General features: G+C 35.3%; 2 protein-coding genes and 1 long non-coding RNA gene across 4 annotated transcripts in view; 2 read left to right on the top strand and 1 right to left on the bottom strand.

The window, feature by feature from the left end:
- Nucleotides 1-21,154, bottom strand: part of CEP85L (centrosomal protein 85 like) — a 143,810-nt gene that overhangs the window by 71,380 nt on the left and 51,276 nt on the right. For both annotated transcript variants that reach the window (XM_040238415.1, XM_040238416.1), the window contains exon 3: nt 13,161-13,948. In XM_040238415.1, coding sequence (XP_040094349.1) covers nt 13,161-13,948 — 788 coding nt within the window. The remainder of the gene's footprint in view (nt 1-13,160; nt 13,949-21,154) is intronic.
- On the top strand, nt 5,948-8,476 carry PLN (phospholamban). The gene has a single exon (XM_040238417.1). The coding sequence runs from the start codon at nt 6,036-6,038 to the stop codon at nt 6,192-6,194; it is 159 nt and encodes a 52-aa protein (XP_040094351.1). The 5' UTR covers nt 5,948-6,035; the 3' UTR covers nt 6,195-8,476.
- On the top strand, nt 13,315-15,679 carry LOC120862445. Its single transcript, XR_005720771.1, has 3 exons — nt 13,315-13,402; nt 13,681-13,926; nt 15,001-15,679. It is a non-coding gene; the product is annotated as an uncharacterized LOC120862445 (long non-coding RNA).

Genomic DNA, 21,154 nt, shown 5'->3' with positions numbered 1-21,154 from the left:
AGAGCTAGAGTACTTTGCTTAACTAAGCAGTCGTGTCACCAGCATTTCCTAAAACTCAAACATCAAAATTATTTTCACAGTATTCCAGTGGACATAAAGGAAAATAATGTTCCAGAAAAATTGTATTTGGTTACATATTATTTCTTAATCTCACTAATTAATTGCAGATAGAAGAATATTTGAATAAACAAAATAGTTCCCCCAAAGAATTTTAATATACTAGGTAAAATATTAATTATGTAATGTATTAAAGTTTTAAGTAAAAATTAGAGTACCTAAGTTAGACTATATATTTCTTAACAATCCTAGAAACAGTTAATTAAAACTTCCTTCTTCTTTAACAATTTTCTAAATGTACCATCCACAAATATTTCATTTGATCCTCTTAATTCCCAAATGTTTGACACTCCATCTCTATTTTACAGTTTAGGAAACAGATGCAAAAAGGTGAATTGCCCAAGGTCAGAGAGCTAGGAAATGGTGGCACCTTGGCAAGAGCCAAGATTTTAAGACTCTACACCACGCACACATCTCATCCACTGATCAACGGCTTAAAAATAAATCACGACATTGGCAAAACAAAATGAACTGAAAGTCCTCAAATACTATATGGCACTCCAAACAGCAAAGTTAGAGGGTACAACTTCTATTTTAATTTAGAACCACTCCATTTCATTCAAAGTTAAATTTATGCCTGAGGCATGATGTCCTTAATCACCTTTATAATATTCTCCAGATCTTTTTAAAAGCCAGGGATATAATACTTATAGATGTCCTCAATTATTAAGAGAAACATCTTGAAAGACAAAATTCAAAATAACTGCACAAACCTTAAAGAACAACAACATGCATAATCAATCAAAGTTTCTTTTTGTTTCATTGCTAAAATACTCATGTCTTTAATCTATTTAGCTTTGACATCGAAAATGCAGGTTAATTTCTCCTCAAAACTTTTCCCAAAATTGTTTGGTTACATATTGATATTGTTTCTTAATCTCAGTAATTAATTAGAGATAGGAGAATATTTGCATAAACAGAAACCACACTTGCATATTTTATTCCAGTTCCATACTAAATTCTTAGCTTTCCTTGGTTTCATTTCTGACCTCCTCACATCATACCATTTAAAATATTCAAGCCTATTTTGCAGGGCTTGAACAGAGGAATCTTGCTTTATTTATACTATGAAAAATCACTTTCATCTAAAAGTGTGAATTAACAGTACTGATCATAGCAAAGAAGAAAATCTAAAGGTTAGAAATCAAGTGATGCTTCTAAATTACAATGACCTGAATGAGATAGTATGTATCTTTTTGAACATTTTCAGAAATAGTCCATCAGGGTTCTTACCCTACATAATTCGGAAGCATGTAGCACCAAATAAACACAGCAAAACAAGGCCTGGGTGTACAGCTCCATCCCAGTATACTTGTGGTCAACTGAGGACCTCTAGTGCTTTGTATAATGCATTTCACCTACAGGTTTTTCCTAAAAAGGGTGGAGAGAGGGGACCAACTTACTCATTAGTAGGGGTACATTTAACTGGCATTGATTTTCCTTAAAACTTCTTCCCCACATGCTTTTCCCCCCAAAGAATAATCTGAAGGTTAAAGAGTATTTTAATTGCAAAGAAATTAATTTTAACATAACAAACAGATACTAAAGACAAACTACAGATTGGCAATAGCAATCTGCTAATTTCAAAGAAAAATCTCTACGCTGCTGTTTAATGAAGTTCCCTAAAGGCAGGCCTTTGAACAAGGGAAACATTTCATTATGAGATCAATCTAGGGGTTGAGGATATGTTGATTTTTATGTTTACACAATTCTTTTCATAACCAGGCAGAAGCAGTTTGAAGATTCTTTCAAATTGCCAGTGTGGACCAACAAAGTTCTGGAAAGTTGGTTACAAAATAACTTCTAATACAACTTCCAAGTTTATTAGCATTGCTGCTGCTGCTGCTGCTGCTGCTAAGTCGCTTCAGTCGTGTCCGACTCTGTGCGACCCCAGAGACGGCAGCCCACCAGGCTCCCCCGTCCCTGGGATTCTCCAGGCAAGAATACTGGAGTTGGTTGCCATTTCCTTCTCCAATGCATGAAAGTGAAAAGTGAAAGTGAAGTCACTCAGTCGTGTCCGACTCTTCGCAACCTCATGGACTACAGCCTACCAGGCTCCTCTGTCCATGGGATTTTCCAGGCAAGAGTACTGGAGTGGGGAGCCATATTAGCACTAGGCAATCTCAAAAGAGATCCAACCAAAGTGAACTTGTGGATGCCAACAGATTGATGACAAATCTAAAGATGAACTGGTCTGATTTAATTCAACAACAACAACAAAGATACATACACAATCGCTTCTGGATTCTGTGCAAAAATGACTGCAGAGTAGGGGGAAAATAAAACCCTCCAATAATCCTAATACAGACAAATCCTGTACCTCAAACCTATAGAGAATTCTAATCTTCTGAATCAATTTAATGGGAAAATTTTTTCAAAAAATTATCTATCAGACTATAGTCTTAGATGTGTATTACTTGAAGTTACTCACAAAATATCCCCATGTTTCACTAAACGCATAAACAAGCAGACAAAAATTAAAGGGAAGCAAAATTCCGAATACCACAAAGAATCTAAAGAATTCATGGTTTCATCAGAGGGAGTACTGAAAAAAGCTGAAGTTCAGTAAATTCTGCAAAGCACTGAAGTACTTAAATTACAGGTGGGAATTACTGTTCAGCATTTACAACATCAAAGTATCAATTATAAGCAAAACCTAATGCAGACACCAAAAAGTTTTCAAAGGTCTATTAAGGTTCCTTTTGCACAAGAATGCATCTGATGTTACCTTAAGAAATAGAACTCACTACAAAGTAAGAACTGCTGCAGAAGCTGACAAGGTATCTTTCACCCAAAATGTTGCCTAACATGACACATGGTATCTGCTGAAGGATGAGTTGTAGTTTGTTCTCTCTTTCCTCCACTAAATACTGCTGCAGTCACAGCTTGGCTCTAAGAAAAGGAAGGAAAAAAAAAAGACTGCAGGAGTTCTAAACTCACAGGATGACTGTGTGCACAGAGGAGGAAAAAGAATAAAACACCTGACAACCATGCCATAAATTATGATGGAGAGAAGGTCACAGACAACTTTAAAAATAGGACTGTGCTGTTCCCACACACAGCTTTTCAATTCTCAACTTACAACCGGAAGCCCCATCTGGTAGGGACAAATTCTGGCTTAATTACTATCATAGATTTTGGAAGTTCAGCAGAATTAGGACTCAACACATTTCAGACTGTACCACTGTCAAATAGACTGGGCCCAAAATACTGCACTCACAAAGCTTAACATTTCAGCATGTAAACAGGATTTGTTTTGGTTTTAGCACAAGGTAAAGTGACTATTTAGAATTATAACATATTTCTGAGTTTGACAAGAAACAAGACAATATTTTTGGTTGTCTCCTTTATACTCAATTTGTCTCCAGGAACTTTTCTGACAATAGTTGGCTGAAGTATTATGAGATCATCTTTTAAGTCTATCCATTATTCATCATCATCGGATAGCTCATCTCTTTAGGAGAAACCTCTTTGTATTTCACAAACACCAAATACCCACTTGTACAAAGCTCAGTTCAGGTTAATTCTGTTAGTCACTAATAGTGACTAATAGTTTATTTAAGTTTTAATTTCTAAAGTAAATATTCTAAGCCTCACTTTCCTCATCTGTAAAGAGACTTGAGAAGAATACTGGAGATTATGTTTATCAAATTCTACGACCTAAATGGTTCACCTGTTAATCAAAGCACTATCTTTGATCATTAATAATTTTCTAAAAATATTAAAGTAAATCATAATAAATAATTCACTGTTCAGCTTCACTGATTTATTCAAATGGTACTCATTTTGCATTTAAGCACTAGAATACAAAGTAAGCCCGTGAATTTTTATACTCGTGAACAGGGTGTCTAGCAGGGGGAACAGGCCTGCAAATCAACATTATAGCACAGCCTGCTAGCCACATCTTGATACAGGCAGCACTAGGGCCCTACTAAAACCCAGCGGAGGTGATAACCAATCCTGCCTTAATGAGTAATGGAAGGTTTCATTAGGAAGTGATATTTAAACTGGACCTTAAGGATTAACTGAGGTTTGCCTGGCAAAGAATCAAAGGTAGAGGCAGGGGGAGGGGAGACATTCCAGGCAGAGCCAGAAAAACATGTGCAAAAGACAATCATAAAAGGGAATGAAGTATTTATGGAAAGGTGACACGTTTCATGTGACTAAAGTGCCGCTCCCCAGTGTCAGGGGAGGGGAGTGACTTCATGATGAACTGGCTTGCTCTTCCTTTTCCATGTTATATCTCACAATAACTTAAAAATTCAGGGCTTGTGCACCATTTAAGTCCTAAAACTTCATGAAAATTAAGTTCAGACAAGAACTACCAATGCTGATTCTTTACAGTCTTCTAGGTTGTACTCTGATATGTAAAGAGACTAGTCAAGTTTACATAAAAAAGTAATAATCTTCTCCACAATTACCCAACAGTAGAAACCCACTACGTCTATAATAAGCAAATATAAGCTGAAACAATTTAAAGAACTTTTTTCTTAAAGAAAAAAGAAAAACGCTTTATTTCCTTATTTGGATCTCCTCACTACAGGCTAGTACTATGAAGACCACAGGGTCTTCAGCCAATAGAGCCAAGTTGAAGTGCTGAAACTATACAGAATCCAACCAACCACTGAATATCATGTGGTGTCTTTGCAACAGTAAATGAGCTCTAACCTAATCTAAAGATCAGGCCTAAAGATCCTTTCTCATCCTTTCAGTTCTTCCCTCTGCTGTCTTTACCAGTCTCTCTTGCAAAATAAAGCTGAAGACTGAGATGGCTCTTCATGAGATGTACAGCCCCTAGGGAGAAAATGAAACCAGGCAGCTGGGCTAAGGCAGTAACATCTTGATCAGCAGAGATGTAACAAGAAATGTTAACAGTTATTATCTCTGGCAGTTAATTATGACTATTTTTAAAATTTCATTTCTAATTTTTCTTATTTCAAAATTTACATAGAAGTACCCTGATTGATAACAAATATTGCCAAACTATTACCTCTGGGCACTTAACTTACAACTAATTTTTAATCTACTGTATATACCTAATTTTCTACAATGATGTACTGTTTTAAGGTTTGTTTTATTAATCAGCACAGGTAATTGATCAGGCAGCAAATAATTAATTAGGTAGAACAGCTCGTGGGAACTCTGAAAGAAAGCAAATGCAAGCACTGTTCTTAAGTATAGGCCCTCTGCAAATGGCAACTATGTGTGGTAGACAGTGAGACAATGATAATTTTATTACTATGCCATCTGAGTCTGACAATCTTTAGTACTTAATATCTTCCTGTTAAAATGCCACTTAAAGTAGTATATTTTACAAAGCTATAAAATCATCAAAACAAATGAGAAACATTTCAATCTATAGTTCTGGTAAAACACTTCTCATTGAACTATTTTATTTTGGAGTGAAGTCAACATCTGTAGAATAACTTATTGCATGCATTTCTTTTTATAAAGTTTGCTCTGGAGCTATTTATACACTGATGCTCAGAACAACTGTGCTCACAGAGAAAACAGTCTTAATGAAATAACACATAAGAACTTTGGCCCAAGGAAATAGCCCAAGACAAGCTGCATCCTAACCAAATTATTCTTCCAGTCATTTTGAGAGACAGAGGACAAGACTGAAGTTACTATACCCCAAATATAAGATACCATGGTACCATCACCAAAAAAGACAGAGCCTGAGCAATGCACACAGACTACAGAGGTATTTGATGTCGTAAATACAAATTAGGTTGAGGAAGAGGGATTAACACAAAACAGTGTTTTACCTGTTCAGGGGATAGGTCACACCTACGATCCTAAACCATTTACTACTTTTACATTCCAGGCTACCTAAAAGAAGACACACTTGGCTGGCAGCTTTTTATCTTTCTCTTGAGCGTTTGAAACTCCGGGCTCCCTGCCTTCCTGGTACCATGGATAAAGTCCAGTACCTCACTCGCTCTGCTATAAGAAGAGCTTCCACCATTGAAATGCCTCAACAAGCACGTCAAAACCTCCAGAACCTGTTTATCAATTTCTGTCTCATCTTAATCTGTCTCTTGCTGATCTGCATCATAGTGATGCTCCTCTGAAGTTCCGCTGCAATCTCCAGTGCTGCCACTTACCGCCATCAGCTTAAAACCTGTCATCCCACGAAGCAGGGGAAACAATCCTACATGAGAGACCACTTCCTAAACAGAAGAATTTCTTTGTGAAAAGGTCGAGATTTGGAACAGAGCAAATTGTTAGCAAACGTATTCATCTGCTGGATGTTGTAAACATAAGGGCTTTATTTTCAAAAATTAACTTTAAGGTGACTATAATGTAAGCGTGCATAATGTAACTGTTAATTTTCTAAACAGACCTTAAGCTTCTATCCCAAATCTTTCCTAAGGATGAACTAGGAGTTTAGTTTTGAAACCGCACTGCTAATAAGCTCACTTCATATATAAAGCATCAGCTTCACTCTTTGGGATAAATATAATTTATATTGTACTGTAAAAGCCTCTTGGATGATTTATTATTTTTCAGGTCCTCACCAAGTATACCAAAATAATCATTCAAATGAAATATCATTTGAAATAGCCCTCATATCTGTTATCTTGTTTATCATCATACAGAAGTCTCCATAGTAACTCTATCAGACCCTAAACTCTAAAACAGAAATTATACTTTTTCCACAATACCCTAATTTTTAAGTTTATAAGAATCGAATAAAATCAAGCAAGACCATACCCTTAGATAGATAAAACAACTAATTTTCTCAAACAATTACAGAATTTTAGTATGTGCAGGTAAACCATAAATCTGTTCTCACCAGGACTTTATGATCAACAGATAAGAACTGTTGGTTAATTTAACATCTGACAGTGTGATTAGCCATAATTACTAATACACTAATAGAATAGAACCTAATCTTCATTTAAAGCACTATAGCTAATTACCTGAGTTAAAGCACATAACTTGCCTCTGGAATCATAAAATTTTAAGATTAGAATGATTTTACAGGTTGTCTTCTATTTTAATCTCACACTCATTGTAGGCAAGCAAAAAAAGAAAAAATATTACTTCAAGCATTAGAAAAAAAAATTTAACTCTTTCTCCAAAATCAACAAATTCTTAAATTTTAAAGTAAAATTTTTATCCCACTACTGTTCATGATAGGGTATAGCTATTTTCCTTAATCTATCAACCAGGTCGTAAACACCTAAGTGGTAGGCCACTCTACTACACTAACCAGCAACACTAATCTACAATGATTTTCTTGCTGAATACATTTCAAGTTTCTCTTCATTTAAAAGTATCTTACAACTACTCATAGAACAATAGAAGTAAAAATTGGTCATTTAAAAATATCTTCAAACAACTCATAAAACAGAAGCAAAAACTGGTTTGGAAAATATATTCACCAAAATTTGGTACATTGACTTAGTTTAAAATTAAGTCTAAAACAGTTTACACCTATATTACATAATTCAACAGTTTTTACTACAGTTAAAGACATACTACCAATATAGTAATTATTAAAGGAGTAGACAAGGAATATGTAATTTACTATGAAATTTGCCAAAATAGGGTAAAAAAAAAAATTGGAAAAGTCAATCTTGACTATGGCTTGTAACACAAATGCTACTAACAAAATAGTGAAAGAAATATTATTGTTTTTTTTAAATCCTTGAGAGGTACTGTAGATAGGAAGGGGGATAATGTTGGTTCACTGATATCTGAGAACAGAGGTTTCATACTGAGAGGGATTTCTTAAGTGAAGTCTCATCTATGGATCGGATATCCCTAATATCAAGCAGAAGAGCTTATAAACAAGAAGTAATTAATGCATTCAATTCACTGGTGTCAATAATTACCCAGGCAAAAAGTAACCAAGTTCTATAAGTAATTAGCTGCAATGATCCTGAAAACAAGTTGAAATTTTGAAATAATAGGTTCTAGCCTTTTCATTATGTTGTTCATTACAAACATCAACTTTAAATCATAAACTGAGAGGTTATGGAGCTTTTCCAAAGTCAAACAGAAATAAGAATTGTTTTGTTGTTCATTCTGTCTTTAATAGAAATTAAAACCTTATACTTAAGGATTACAGAATACTGTAACTCAGATTATATTGTAAAATAAATACTCATTCTTAAAATGGAACTTATTTATTCTGTTTATTATAATCTGTAAAGAGTAAGATACAATGAATTATGTATTTTAAAAACGTATATACCAAATGCTCAAATTCTAACCTTACTTTACAGGGAACCAAAATGGAACTATTTTTTAAATGTTTAATGTTGCCTTTTATATTATTTGGTTCAAAATGTTTATTTAATTCAAATCACCTACATTAAAATGAACCTTCTTGAACTCAGTGAAATTGCTCATGATTGCTATAACCATAAAACAGTCTATCTATAAGGAGTTTTGATTTTGTAAGCTGTTGTCAGTAACTTTCCCCAAATAAGATCAAGATTTCCTAGTAGAGACACAAGAGGGCAGACACACATAAAACTATGAATCTCCTACTAGCTAGAAATTATTTATCCTTCGATTATTTTTGAGTCTTCTGGGATACTGAGAAAACAGTAAAATTTCAAAACAATTTGCTCTAAGTAATAGCACACTTTAAAATGTCTAAAGATTATATGCCAATACTATATAGAAAACATGACGGCTTGGAAAAAGTCAAACACATTAATAATTTTATTCATTAAAACATGTATAACAAAAATCAATTATGCATTTTAGTTACCTAGTGAATGTCATAATGTCATAGTCTATTTGTTCAGAGTGTCGCAGTTTTCACATCTTTCAATATAGTTATGTAAAATTATCTTAAACAGTAAAAAAAAAAAAAAGAAAAGAAAAAACAGGGTGCAAAAAATAAAAAAAAGAAAACTTTCTTTTCCGAGAATGTAACAGAATACACAAAATGCTCTCACATTAAAAATAAACAATTCTTATGTCATGTTAAGACAAAAACCAAGTCATTTAAGACATTTGGCTAGATATTTATATTTTTTTATTTACACAGGAGAAATCTTCCAGTAAATACATTGAAATCATTAGGTGTCAATATCCTGGATGATTAAGCCCCTCCTTGTTTAAAACAAGCACAAAATTTTATCTTCTTGTTTTTAATGACTACAACCCAGAACTCAGAAACATCCTATAGAATATAAGAGAAGAGAAGAGCTACTTTGCCAATAAAGAGACCACTCCTTCACTTCTGTCTGGAAGATCCACTGTGAGCTTATGGGGATTCAATGGATCATGTTGTGTGTAGAAATATGCACCCTCCATTTCCTTCCCACCCCTCTCCTCATCCCCCAAAAAGAAATGCAAAAGGGGCTTAGAAAGGGACAGTCTTTCCAGAGAAGACAAGAGTTTGCTCTTTGTTTTCCTCTTATGTCACAGTTTTCGTGGGGTTAAACAGCTTTAGGCGAAGGTAGGAAGAGAGCCACTAATGTAGAGCAGAGGAAAGAAACAAAGACTGCGGTGGACACTGTACATGGAGACCTATATCCTAAGGACGCCGATGCTTCTCTTCATTCACAAGGGGAAATGCTTCAGAGTTCTACACCGCCTGTATTCTAGCTAATTTAGTAAGGAACTATGAGAAACAAGGAACCCCACGCAAATAAGACTGTGAGGATGGCTCAGTAAACGTTCAGGATTGAGTTCTAATCTAAGAAGAGAAACACTTCCATGTTGCAATACCAATCTTTTGAGGGAGTAAAAGGAGGAAGGAGGCTCTGAGCATCACATGAGATAAAACATTCTGACAGCTACAAAAGTTCTAGATAAATTTATGGTGATGTTAGATTGTGACTCTCAGCCAAATTCCTTTTCTTAGCTGCAAAATGTTTTGTTTTGTTTTTTCTTCACAGTGACAGTTGTCACTGAAAATCGCATTCTCACAATTTATCAATGGGATAATTATTATATTAAGGCTCTTCCCTTTATACAAAAATTAGACTAAAAAGAAGTCAATGTTTTAAAGAGACCTAAGAAACAAGAAAGATGAGAACTTTAAAAAGAAAGATGTTTGGAAGCTCCAAGGAGAAGGTATTTAAGAATATTTTCTATAGTACACCAGGAGAATAAGAAGAGAAGTTGTCAAACATTTCAATTAAAGTATCTAGGTTTTCTTTACCTGGTTTCACCTTTCTACTATGAAACTTAAAAGCACTGTAAAGAGACCATCCCAAAGAAGGTTAATCAAAAAGTAGGACTCTCCAAGCACATGCAAATTTTGTGCCTTTTCACTTTCTTCATCTACCATGGGCCAAGAATATTTAAAAATAAGTTTGCTCCACAAAGCACCTCCAAGCTCCCTACCCTTTCTCTGCACTGCTTCAAGGCTGGGGAAGACTTTGATTACCGAAGAGGATCCTCCCAACAGAATGGAAGGAGTGAAATCAGTACTTATTCTCTGAAATTCACTCAATCTTCTCAGTTCTCTCTCTATGGCACCTACTTCAGGTTGGCGCAAAACATGCAGTCCCTTCCCGCAACCATCCTAGGTTCTTCCAGTTCTGTGTAAAGACACCGGCTGGAGAAACAACTACTCAGTCCCTGTTTCCCTGCAACCACAAGCACTTGAGAACTAAAATATGACAGTATTTGATAAATTAGGTTTCCTATCTTTCAACTGCTCGAATAGATAAATCACAACAAATCTGGTTAAACTGCTCTGTTATGATTTGTTATTCACACATCATAATACATCTGTTTCGTTATGCAGTTTAAATATGTATAATCAAGATGATAAGAACTATGTTCAAAATAAGAGTAAAGAAAGCGCAGAGGTGTTAAGGGCTCTCCTGTGAATGGAGCACGTTAGGTTATCTGTAGGTTTGGGGGCTGCGCTCGGATTCGTGACGTTACTAGATAAGTGATTTCCTTATTCTTTCATAGAATATATTCCTTTAATCTTCATTATTCTTTATTAGTAATTTTAAGTTTTTACTCCAGGGAAATTTTGCAATTTTTGATGAAATCACTTTGTTTCAGAAAACTCTGGTAATAAGAAAAAAATGGATGACAGAATTTATGAAAAATTCTATAGACAATTGGTTTCCCAGTTAAAATGAGCTGCAGACAATTACCTTGGAACAGAAGACATTTTCAGATCAAGAAATTTACACATTTACATGTGATATTAGGAAGTACACACTTTTCTTTTTATGTAACATTATCATACAGTACTTTCCTTAAGTGAAGTGAAGTTGCTCAGTCGTGTCCAACTCTTTGCGACCCCATGGACTGCAGCCTCCCAGGCTCCTCCGTCCATGGCATTTTCCAGGCAAGAGTTCTGGAGTGGGTTGCCATTTCCTTCTCCAAAAATGATTAATAAATCTTGAAACCCAATTTTTTTTTAAAGTGCATCTGTTTTATAAACCTGAATACATACCAACCACTGCCAAAGCATTATCAATGACTTTATTTCCACCTCCACATTTTACAGATGGCAGAAGCTGTGAAGAAACATATATACAGCAAACAAACAACTGAGAAGGTGCTCAACACCACTAATCATCAGGCAAAGTCAAATCAAAATCACAGTGAGCTATCACCTCATACTTATTAGAATGGCTATTATCAGAAAGACAGGAAATGACAAGTGTTGGTAAGAACGCCGAGAAAAAAGAAACTTTATACATGTTGGTGGGGAAGTAAACTGGCACACCCACTATGGAAAAGAGTACGGAGGTTCCTCCAAAAAATTAGAAAGAGAGCTACCCTATGATCTACTAACTCCACTTCTGGGTATTTATCTGAAGAAAAAGAAAATACAAACTTGAGAAGATGTATACGCAACCTTATGTTCAGTTTTACAACAACAGCCAAGATAGGAAAGCAACCTAAGTATCCATCAATAAATGAATGGGAAAAAGAAAATGTGCTCTCTCTCTCTCCACACATACACACACACACACTAGAATATTCACATAAAATGAAGGAAATCTTGCCATTTGTGGCAACATGCATGGATCCTGACAGCATTATGCCAAATGAAACTAGTCACACAGAGAAAGACAAATTATGTTTTTTAAAAAAGCAAACAAAAAAATTACACTCATATAAAGAGAGGAGACTGATGGTTGCCAGTGCAGAGGCTGGAGGGTGAGTAAAACGGATGAAGGCGCTCAAAAGGTACAAACCCTCAGTTAAAAACAGATCACAGGGATATAACGTACGGCATAGTGACTACAGCTAATAATACTGTATCGCATATTTGAAAGCTACTAAGAGTAGATCTTATTACAAGGGAAAAAACTCTGTAGCTAAGTATGGTGATGGATGTTAATTGGATTTATTGTGGTGATTGTTTTATAACATACACATATATCGAATCATTATGTTAAAGAGCTGAAACTAATGTTATATGTCAATGATATCTCAATTTAGGGGGGAAAAAAAGGAAAGAAAGAAAAACTCAGGCCCAGAGATATTAAGTATTAAGTGACAGAGAATCATCCAGATTCTGAATCTGATAAAACCAGAAACAAAATCCAAGCCTTCACTCAAGTTACTGTTCTTTCTATTATATCATGCCAGCTCCTTTGTTTCTGTTTCAATTTTCTTTAGATTGAATATTTTTTGCTGTGTTTATAAATATCCTGATGCTGGGAAAGACTGAAGGCAAAAGAAGAAGCTATTGGCAGAGAATGAGAGGGTTAGATAGCATCACTGACTCAATGGACATGAATTTGAGCAAACTCTGGGAGATAGTGAAGAACAGGGAGCCTGGCATGCTATAGTCCGTAGTCTCAAAGAGTCAGGCATGACTGAACAAAAGCAAAACAAATGAGAAGAAGAACAACAAGTCAGGTGCAAAGTTTCAAGTTTTCCATGTTAATAAGTCTCAAATATTTTTAAAGTTTTATCAACACAACATTCTAGAGTTTTGTAACATTTATGCTTATTACTGTGCAGGGGAAAGGAAAAGTAAAGCAATCTGTGCTTATGGACACACTGTCAAATGCTTACTTCAAGCGTTGCTAGTACTCAGAGCATCCACTGGAGGGAGGCAAACACTAGCTTCTGAGCCTTACCTGCATTGGTGTTTCCCTTTCTTGCCGAAACTCTTCAATTTGCTGCTGCTGCCAAGGAGCTAAACTGTAAGAGTCCTCTGTAGTTCTACCTTCCAAGGGGTTTGTCCGCAACTGCTCAGTGAGCCACATCTGCGTCCTCACAGAAGGCTGAATGGGAACTCCACCTACTGCCTGCTGACCAAGCATTAAATATTTCGGAGATTCAAAAGCCTCTGGGCTTGTCATAATAGGCTTGCTTTCAGGTAAGGCACTGTATGTCATGTCTAAGGCCTGTCTCCTGAGAATGGAGGAGGAAGCTCTAAAGTCCTCTTTGCTACAGCTCTCGTATTTATATTTGCTGTCCAGAGTTGATGGTCGTTTTTTATTTATCTCCTTATCCTCTAGCTTAAGCATCTCCATACTGTCATGTAAACAGCTAGGTCCAATGGTCCTTAATTGTGCTGTTAATGCCTTGTCTCTCCCTGTCTTTTCCAAACCTCTCCTTGATTCTTCTGTGTGCGCCATGCCACCCTGGCTACAGTTCTCTGGGACGGTGAGTTTGGATAAAGATGACCATTTCCGGAGGGGCCGGAAGTCCTTCATGTCCAGTGAAGAGTCCTGCTCCCCCCTACTATGATTTCCCAATGCTTGCATGAGGCTTATACTCCATTTTGAGCCATCTGATGTCAATGATTCCCTATGTTTGGAAACTGAAGCACTGGAGTTAGACGGCATTACATGGGCAGTAGGAAGAGTAACCAATGACCGACTAGGCTTAAAAGATAATGTGCCACTTGAAGTTGAATGATCTGGAAAGAAAAAAGAATACCAAATTAGTTGTAATTAACAGACAAAAAAAAAAAGAGGCAAAATGTAAAATGCCAAAATCAAAACTCTGAATATGGTTTCCCAGCACAAGTTTTTCAAAAGCACTTCACCAATATGAGAGACTTACAACTTATTACTGTTACTATTAATATTAGTCATCTGAAACAAATCACACCTACTTTCATACATTTTCCAAAAATGGATATATAACAAAATATATGCTCATCTGCAATCTACTTACAGATGAAAATGACTAGAAAACAGGTATATATTCATGCTATTTAACCCAAGTACTATGCCTTAAAAGAAAAACCCATCTCCCCATTGAAAGGTTTTATTCATGATAAATCACTGAAGCCTCAGACACAACTTCTAACTTTACTTTAAAAATGGTATCTCTTAGTGTCTTTCCTCAACTGTGGAAATCTAGGCCCAACCTGAACACTGTAGTACCTCTCCACACTCGAAATCAAATCAGAAATATGGGTAAAGGTGCTCCTCCAGTAATGGAAAATAATCAGAAAGGGTTCTAGCAATATATTTGCAGATGGTGAGTAGTTTCTATATTCTCAGTCTCCTTTAATGGCATCCTCAATGATCTACTTTCCCAAGCTAGAACACCTGAAGTCTACTTTGATTCCTATCTTTCTCTGAACATTCACTAAATTCCCAAGTTGTACATTTTCACTTCCAAAATGACTGCACAGCTATTGCTGAAAATCAGACCTTCACATAATACTATCCCAAACATAGGAACAGCTGTAGTAGGCAATATGGAAGGCCAAAGGATAAATAAGGGCCTCTACACTCAATGGACTATCAAATGCCAAACCACCATCAAATATGCCTAACTAAAATCAAAGACTATCATTTTATCACATGATATACAGAAAGGTGATAGCAATTTGAAGTGTAGGGGTGGGTGGTGAAACGTAACTTTTACAGTTTGTTCTCTGTCTTTCCATAATGTTTGACTCAGTATATATTTAAATAAAACTTGTGAGTTTTGATATTGTTTTAAATAAATAAACAGGAAATGCTGAGGAAATCATAAGAAGATGCAGATGAGAAAGAGCCAGGCAAACTATTTAAAAAACATAATTCCAAGAAGTCTCTGCACAGAATTTATTCACCTGGAGATGGAAGGAGGAAAATATTACAGATGAAAGAATACAATAAAAAGTATCACAAAATTTCACTGTAACTTACCATATTACAGGTTCCCACCAGCTTCTACAATACCCTTTCATACTCAAGAAAATTCCCATATTATAAAGCCAACCTTCCAAAATAAAATTTTAGACCTTAAATTCCCAACATACCCTGCAACTACGATACAGACATGCAGAAGCACCTGCACAGATTTCGGTTTGGAAGTGAGTCACACGAGAAAACGGGCTGTGTGGAGCTGCCATTTCTGGCAACAGCAGACACATCAGCTTCCCAATGACAACAGGAGAGGCGGCCAAACCAAGTGCCAGCAGAGAAGGGGCATCAGCCGGGCGGCATCGGTTGGTTCCTCCAGTGGGGCAGGAGAATGCCTGTTCCCAGAGGTGCCTGAGGCATATTACCTGGAAGCTTAACCCTAAGCCTGGTTCTCCAACGCTCCTCAGAAATTTTGAGTTAATGAAACATCCTTAAATAAATTCCTCCTGTTCTCAATCATCCAGTCAGTTTCTTCTGCTGATTAAGAACACTAACTGATCCAAGTATGGAGCCAGGAAAATATTTCAATAAAATAAATGTTTTTTAAAAAAATACTTATTTTTTTAAAAAAAGATGCTAAACTCACTAAACAGTAAAAGTGCATTCCCTATTAAACACATAAAACTATTAATGACTGCTAATATCCTATGATGATAGAACATAAAACTGTTATAGCTTTTGGAAGAAGAGGGATAATGTGTATACATCAATATTTAAAATATGCAAACATACAGGTGAATATATAAATACACACATATCCACGGGCAGATAAATGATCTGGAGGAATATGTGATGGTGGTTTAGTCGCTCGGTCGTGTCCAACTCTTGCAAACCCATGGACTGTAGCCCACCAGGCTCCTCCATCCATGGCATTTCCCAGGCAAAAATACTGGAATGGGTTACCATTTTCTTCTCCAAGGGATCTTCATGACCCAGAAATCAAAGCCAGGTCTTCTGCACTGCAGGCAGATTCTTTAAGAACTGAGCTACGAGGGAAGCTGTGTATATAAGTACACACATATTCATGGGCACGTCAATGATCTGGAGGAATATACTCAAAACTTGATCAACACAGGTAGAGGAGAAAAGGAAAGGATGCTTTCACATTCTACTTTACACAATGTCTTATTTTAATTTCTTTCCAAAGAGCATAAATTTACCATTTGGCCAAACTTCTGCAAAGATGTTTTATTGTGTCACCTCAAAGAGTCTGAAATATCAAAGAACGCCGCTTCTAACGTATGAATTATATATGAAGTGACTGTCTCACATTCCATGCCACAGCTGAAACTTCTGAGACCAGCTGAAACTTCACCAGTCTTGGATGCTACTTCTATCTGAAAACGTGCTAACTTCCTGTCTACCTTTGCCAGCTCGATATTTTCAAACTGCATAGAAAATCAACAATTGGTGATAAAAACCAATTCTACATCACACTAGTATTTACTCCTACAAATCTAAAAGCTACTGTAAATATATCCTGTTCACAGAACATTACATTAAGAATGGAATTTACTCCAAAACTCACTTACATCTAAAGTTCTCAAATTTCAGCACAAAACACAGTTACCTGGTATCTAGAGTCCTACTCCAAGAGATTCTCATTCAGTTAAAGAGTAGAGAAGGTCCAGGAAACATCAGTTTTTAATAAGTGATTCTGCTATTCTATTCAGTACAATGTTCTATTCAGTACACTTGTGACTGGTTTCAGTTCTGAAACCTTCAATTTCAAGATTAAATATCTCAAGTCCAACTATCAACAGTATCTGAGGTTCACTGTAAAAACTGATTTACTGTGACATTCAGAATTTGTTCTGTGAAAACTCAGAATTAAAGTTTACTCTATCCACACACTGGAGAAGGCAATGGCAACCCACTCCAGTACTCTCACCTGGAAAATCCCATGGACGGAGCAGCCTGGTGGGCTGCAGTCCATGGGGTCGCTAAGAGTCAGACATGGCTGAGCGACTTCACTGTCACTTTTCCTTTCATGCATTGGAGAAGGAAATGACAACCCACTCCAGTGTTCTTGCCTGGAGAATCCCAGGAATGGGGGAGCCTGGTGGGCTGCCGTCTCTGGGGTCGCACAGAGTCGGACACGACTGAAGTGACTTAGCAGCAGCAGCAGCAGCAGCTATCCACACACATATTCACATACATACACTTGCACACACACAACATAAATTAATGAACAAAGAATTAAACATTTGACAGGATACCTGAAAAGAAAACGACCATTCTTAGAGATGAATCGAAAATTAATTTATTTTGCCTAATGAAACACAATCAATTAGAGGCAGATGCAATGCATTTCCTAATGTGCTTTATTATATTACCTAATTGTAGCCACAAATCTCAAAGGCAAGTTATTATGATGGCATCCAGCAGTATCTAAGTTGGAACAGTGAAATCTGAAACCAGCAGAAGGTAGTTCTTTTAAAAGCCAGAGGACAGGGTTTATAGTATTCACAGAGAACACAGAAAAGCTAATGATTGCAGGCAGATTTCTGCTTATAGGAGAAAAATAGAAGAAGAGGACACTGCTGTAAATGCAAGTGAATTACATTTAAGACAACAAAAGTTCTGAATTCTGAACAAAATCACTGTCATGTTACTCTTATCTGCCAATTCATGCCAGAATGATTCTATCTTCTTACATGTAGTGACAGTCTCTGTTCTTTCTTATAGTAAAAAAGAATTAAATTTTTTAAAAAACCACACCTTCCAGATCTACAGTATAATAAGAAATCAAATATGTGTACAATTAAAAAATAATCAGGAAACTGTATAAACATATCAATATAAATAATAGCTTATATTTTCATTCAATATAAAATATAGTATTTTACATTTAAAATAAAAATATTAAGCCTAACCCAAAGATAATAATTAAGTTTTATAGAACACCATGACTTTTTCCCATTCCTGCTAATGCCGTGATAATGTATCACGAGAAAAAAGAAAAAATTTAAGCCACATTTAACTCTCCCCATTTTTTTAAACAAATGAACATTTCTAAGCATTCCTTATATTTTTAGGTAAATATTTTAAAAATATTCTTAACTACGCTCTGGTAGGAAAAGCGCTATATAAGGAAACTCAATAATATTCAACCAAACAATCTTCTAGCAATGTATAATGTACAAGGCACTGTGCTAGGCAGAAAAGACTATGCAAATGTATTATTCACAATAAAATATGAAAATAGCCCTGAGGGTTTACAATTTCACCATTACACATACACAGCTGCAGGACAGAACTAAAGCTTATCATAAGGAAACTACAGAACACAAGACAGTATGAAATGTACTGGAGAGAAAAGGCAGATTATTCATACAAGAAGTCTCAGAATGATAGCCAACTTCTCCATAGCAATAATGGAATCCAGAGCACAGTGAAATATCTCCAGAAAGTTAAGAGTAAATAATTGGCACCCAAGAATTGTTTGGAGCACTAAGCTATCTTCCAAGATTGAAGGCAAAATATATAATCCTGCTAAACAAAAACAGAACTTATCACCAAGAGACTCACTAAAACTGTACTACCATTCCTTAAGGTTCTTTCACTAAAAAAGAAAAATGAGTCCTGAGTTGTAAAAACAAATAAGATTTAAAAAAACAAAAAATGTGTGATTAAACCTAAGAACACCAATGGTTACATAACAATATCTAACTTGTGGGTTAACAAAAAGAGGGCAAAGAAAACCAAAATATCAACTATGATGAATAAAACAAGGATGGAACAGCATTCTAACATTATAGTCAAGTTAGAGATGCATATTATAATTTCTAAACAATGAAAAGAATAGGGAGAGCTCAAAACTGTATAGCCACAAGCAAAAAAATATAAAGCTGGATTCCTCTCTTATACTTCCAACAAGTATTAGCTCAAAATGAATCGCAGGCCTAAATGTAACAGCTAAAACTATATAACCCTTAGCAGAAACCATAGGTGTAAATCTTCATGACCTTTACGTCAGGCAGTAATCTGTCAGATACAACACCAAAAGCCCAAGCAACAAAAGAAAATAAAGATAAATTGGACCTGAATAAAATTTTAAACAATTTTGCTACAAATGATACCATCAGGAAAGTGAAAAGACAGCCCATAAAATGGGAGAAAATCTTTGCAATTATACATCTGATAGGGACTTCAGATTAGATAAGAAACACAATTAGATTATATAATAAATATACAAATAACCCAATGTAAAAATAGATATGAAATTTGAAAGTCACTTCTCCAAAGATAAACAGATGGTCTCATTAAAGCACACAAAAAGATGCTCAACATTTTTAGGGAAATGCAATTCAAAACCACAGTGAGACACCATTTCACACCCATTAGGATGGCTATCATCCAAATGACAGATAGTAAGTGTTGGCAAGGATATGGAGAAATTGGAACTCTCATACAAAGCTGATGGGAGTGTAAAATAATACTGCTGTTTAAGAAACAGTTTGGCAGTTCCTCAAAAAATCAAAAATAAGAGTTACCATATGATCCAACAATTCCACTCCTAGATATACACCAAAGAGAAATGAAAACATACCCACAGAGGTATTATTAGTAGTCAAAAAGTCTAAATAACTCAACATCCATCATCTGATAAATAGATAAATAAAAAGTGGTACGGTGGAATATTATATAGTAATGAAAAGTATTGATTGATACATGCTACAACATGAATGGATCTAGAAAACATTACACTAAGTGAAAATCAGTGACAAAGGGCAACACATTAGATGCCTCTATCTGAAATGTTCAAAACACATTATACAGATAAGTGACTGCTTAAGGGGATGGGAGGAAAGATGGAGAGAGAGAGAGATTACAGATTTCTTAGGGGAGGGGGAGCTTAAAAATGTTCTAAAATTTGATTGTATAACAGTTGAACAATTCTGAGAATGTATTAAGAAGCATTAAACTGTAGACTTTAAATGGGTGAATTATACAGTATATGAATTATAGCTCAGTAAAGATTTTTTTTTAAGATATGTGTGTAAAACTTGTGATACACTAGAAGGAAAATGTCATGAAAGAAAAAGTAAATCAAAAGAAAGTAAGAAAGAAGAAGCTTGAGAAAAGCAGAACAGAAAGTATATACAGTATGATTAAAAATGCATCAAAAAGTAAAAATCCAAAGAACTGTCCACATAATTTTTAAATCCAGCTAAATGTTTACAAAAGATATACCTAAAATATTAAGTCCTATTTTGGCACTATGGTATAGAAACTGAGAATGATTACATTAAAGAATCATCAGAAATAAACATCAAGAACATTAGAACTGTATATCAGGTATCAAGATCATGAAAAGCATACTTTCCTGAACTGCTTGCTTCTACTTGTTATAATGAGAAGCTTCTATTTCCCTACTGCTAAACATATGACCTAGTCTTTCAGCAACAGTACTTGACAGTAATAATACACAATTATGTGCAAATCTTGGTTCTCATTTAGTTATTGTCTAATCATTATCACCAATCACCTTTCTTAACTATTTTATATTTCTCAATTGTATTTTGTGAACTTACTTCAAATCCTACTGAGGCAGAAATCGAGTAAAAAGTTCTAAAATTACTTGTTTAAAATAATAACAGAGGTTTATACTGTTCACAAGTTAGTTCTCAAGCCCTTTTTGTACACTCTTAGCAATCATTCACAATAAACTAAGAAACTTCATTTTGTAAGTTTATGTAAAATAAGACGAAAAGCTAGTTTTTAAAGTGAGGGGAGCATTTCTGATCTGCAGTCGGACTATTGGCAACTTAACTAAAGGACAATCTAGGTACTGTTTAAAGAGGTCAACAATTCAAGGTAAAACTCATTTTAAAAGTTGGTCAGTTTAAAAAAAAAAAAAGAAAGCTCCTTTTTGTATTTACACCAAAACTGTAGTATTTTTGTTTTCTTGAAAGGCTTTTACAATTTCTTTCAACTGTACCATTTTCTAGATATCTCTTACGAGTTTCAATTTAGAT

The sequence above is a fragment of the Oryx dammah genome, unplaced genomic scaffold, assembly GCF_014754425.2.
Source record: "Oryx dammah isolate SB20612 unplaced genomic scaffold, SCBI_Odam_1.1 HiC_scaffold_4, whole genome shotgun sequence".
NCBI classification, from domain to species: domain Eukaryota; kingdom Metazoa; phylum Chordata; class Mammalia; order Artiodactyla; family Bovidae; genus Oryx; species Oryx dammah.
The sequence above is the reverse complement of the archived record's forward strand: the minus strand, read 5'-3'. Positions and strand labels throughout refer to the sequence as shown.

What these genes read in the sequence shown, in the direction of transcription:
- PLN (XM_040238417.1), top strand. Translation starts at nt 6,036, where the DNA reads ATGGATAAAGTCCAGTACCTCACTCGCTCTGCTATAAGAAGAGCTTCC.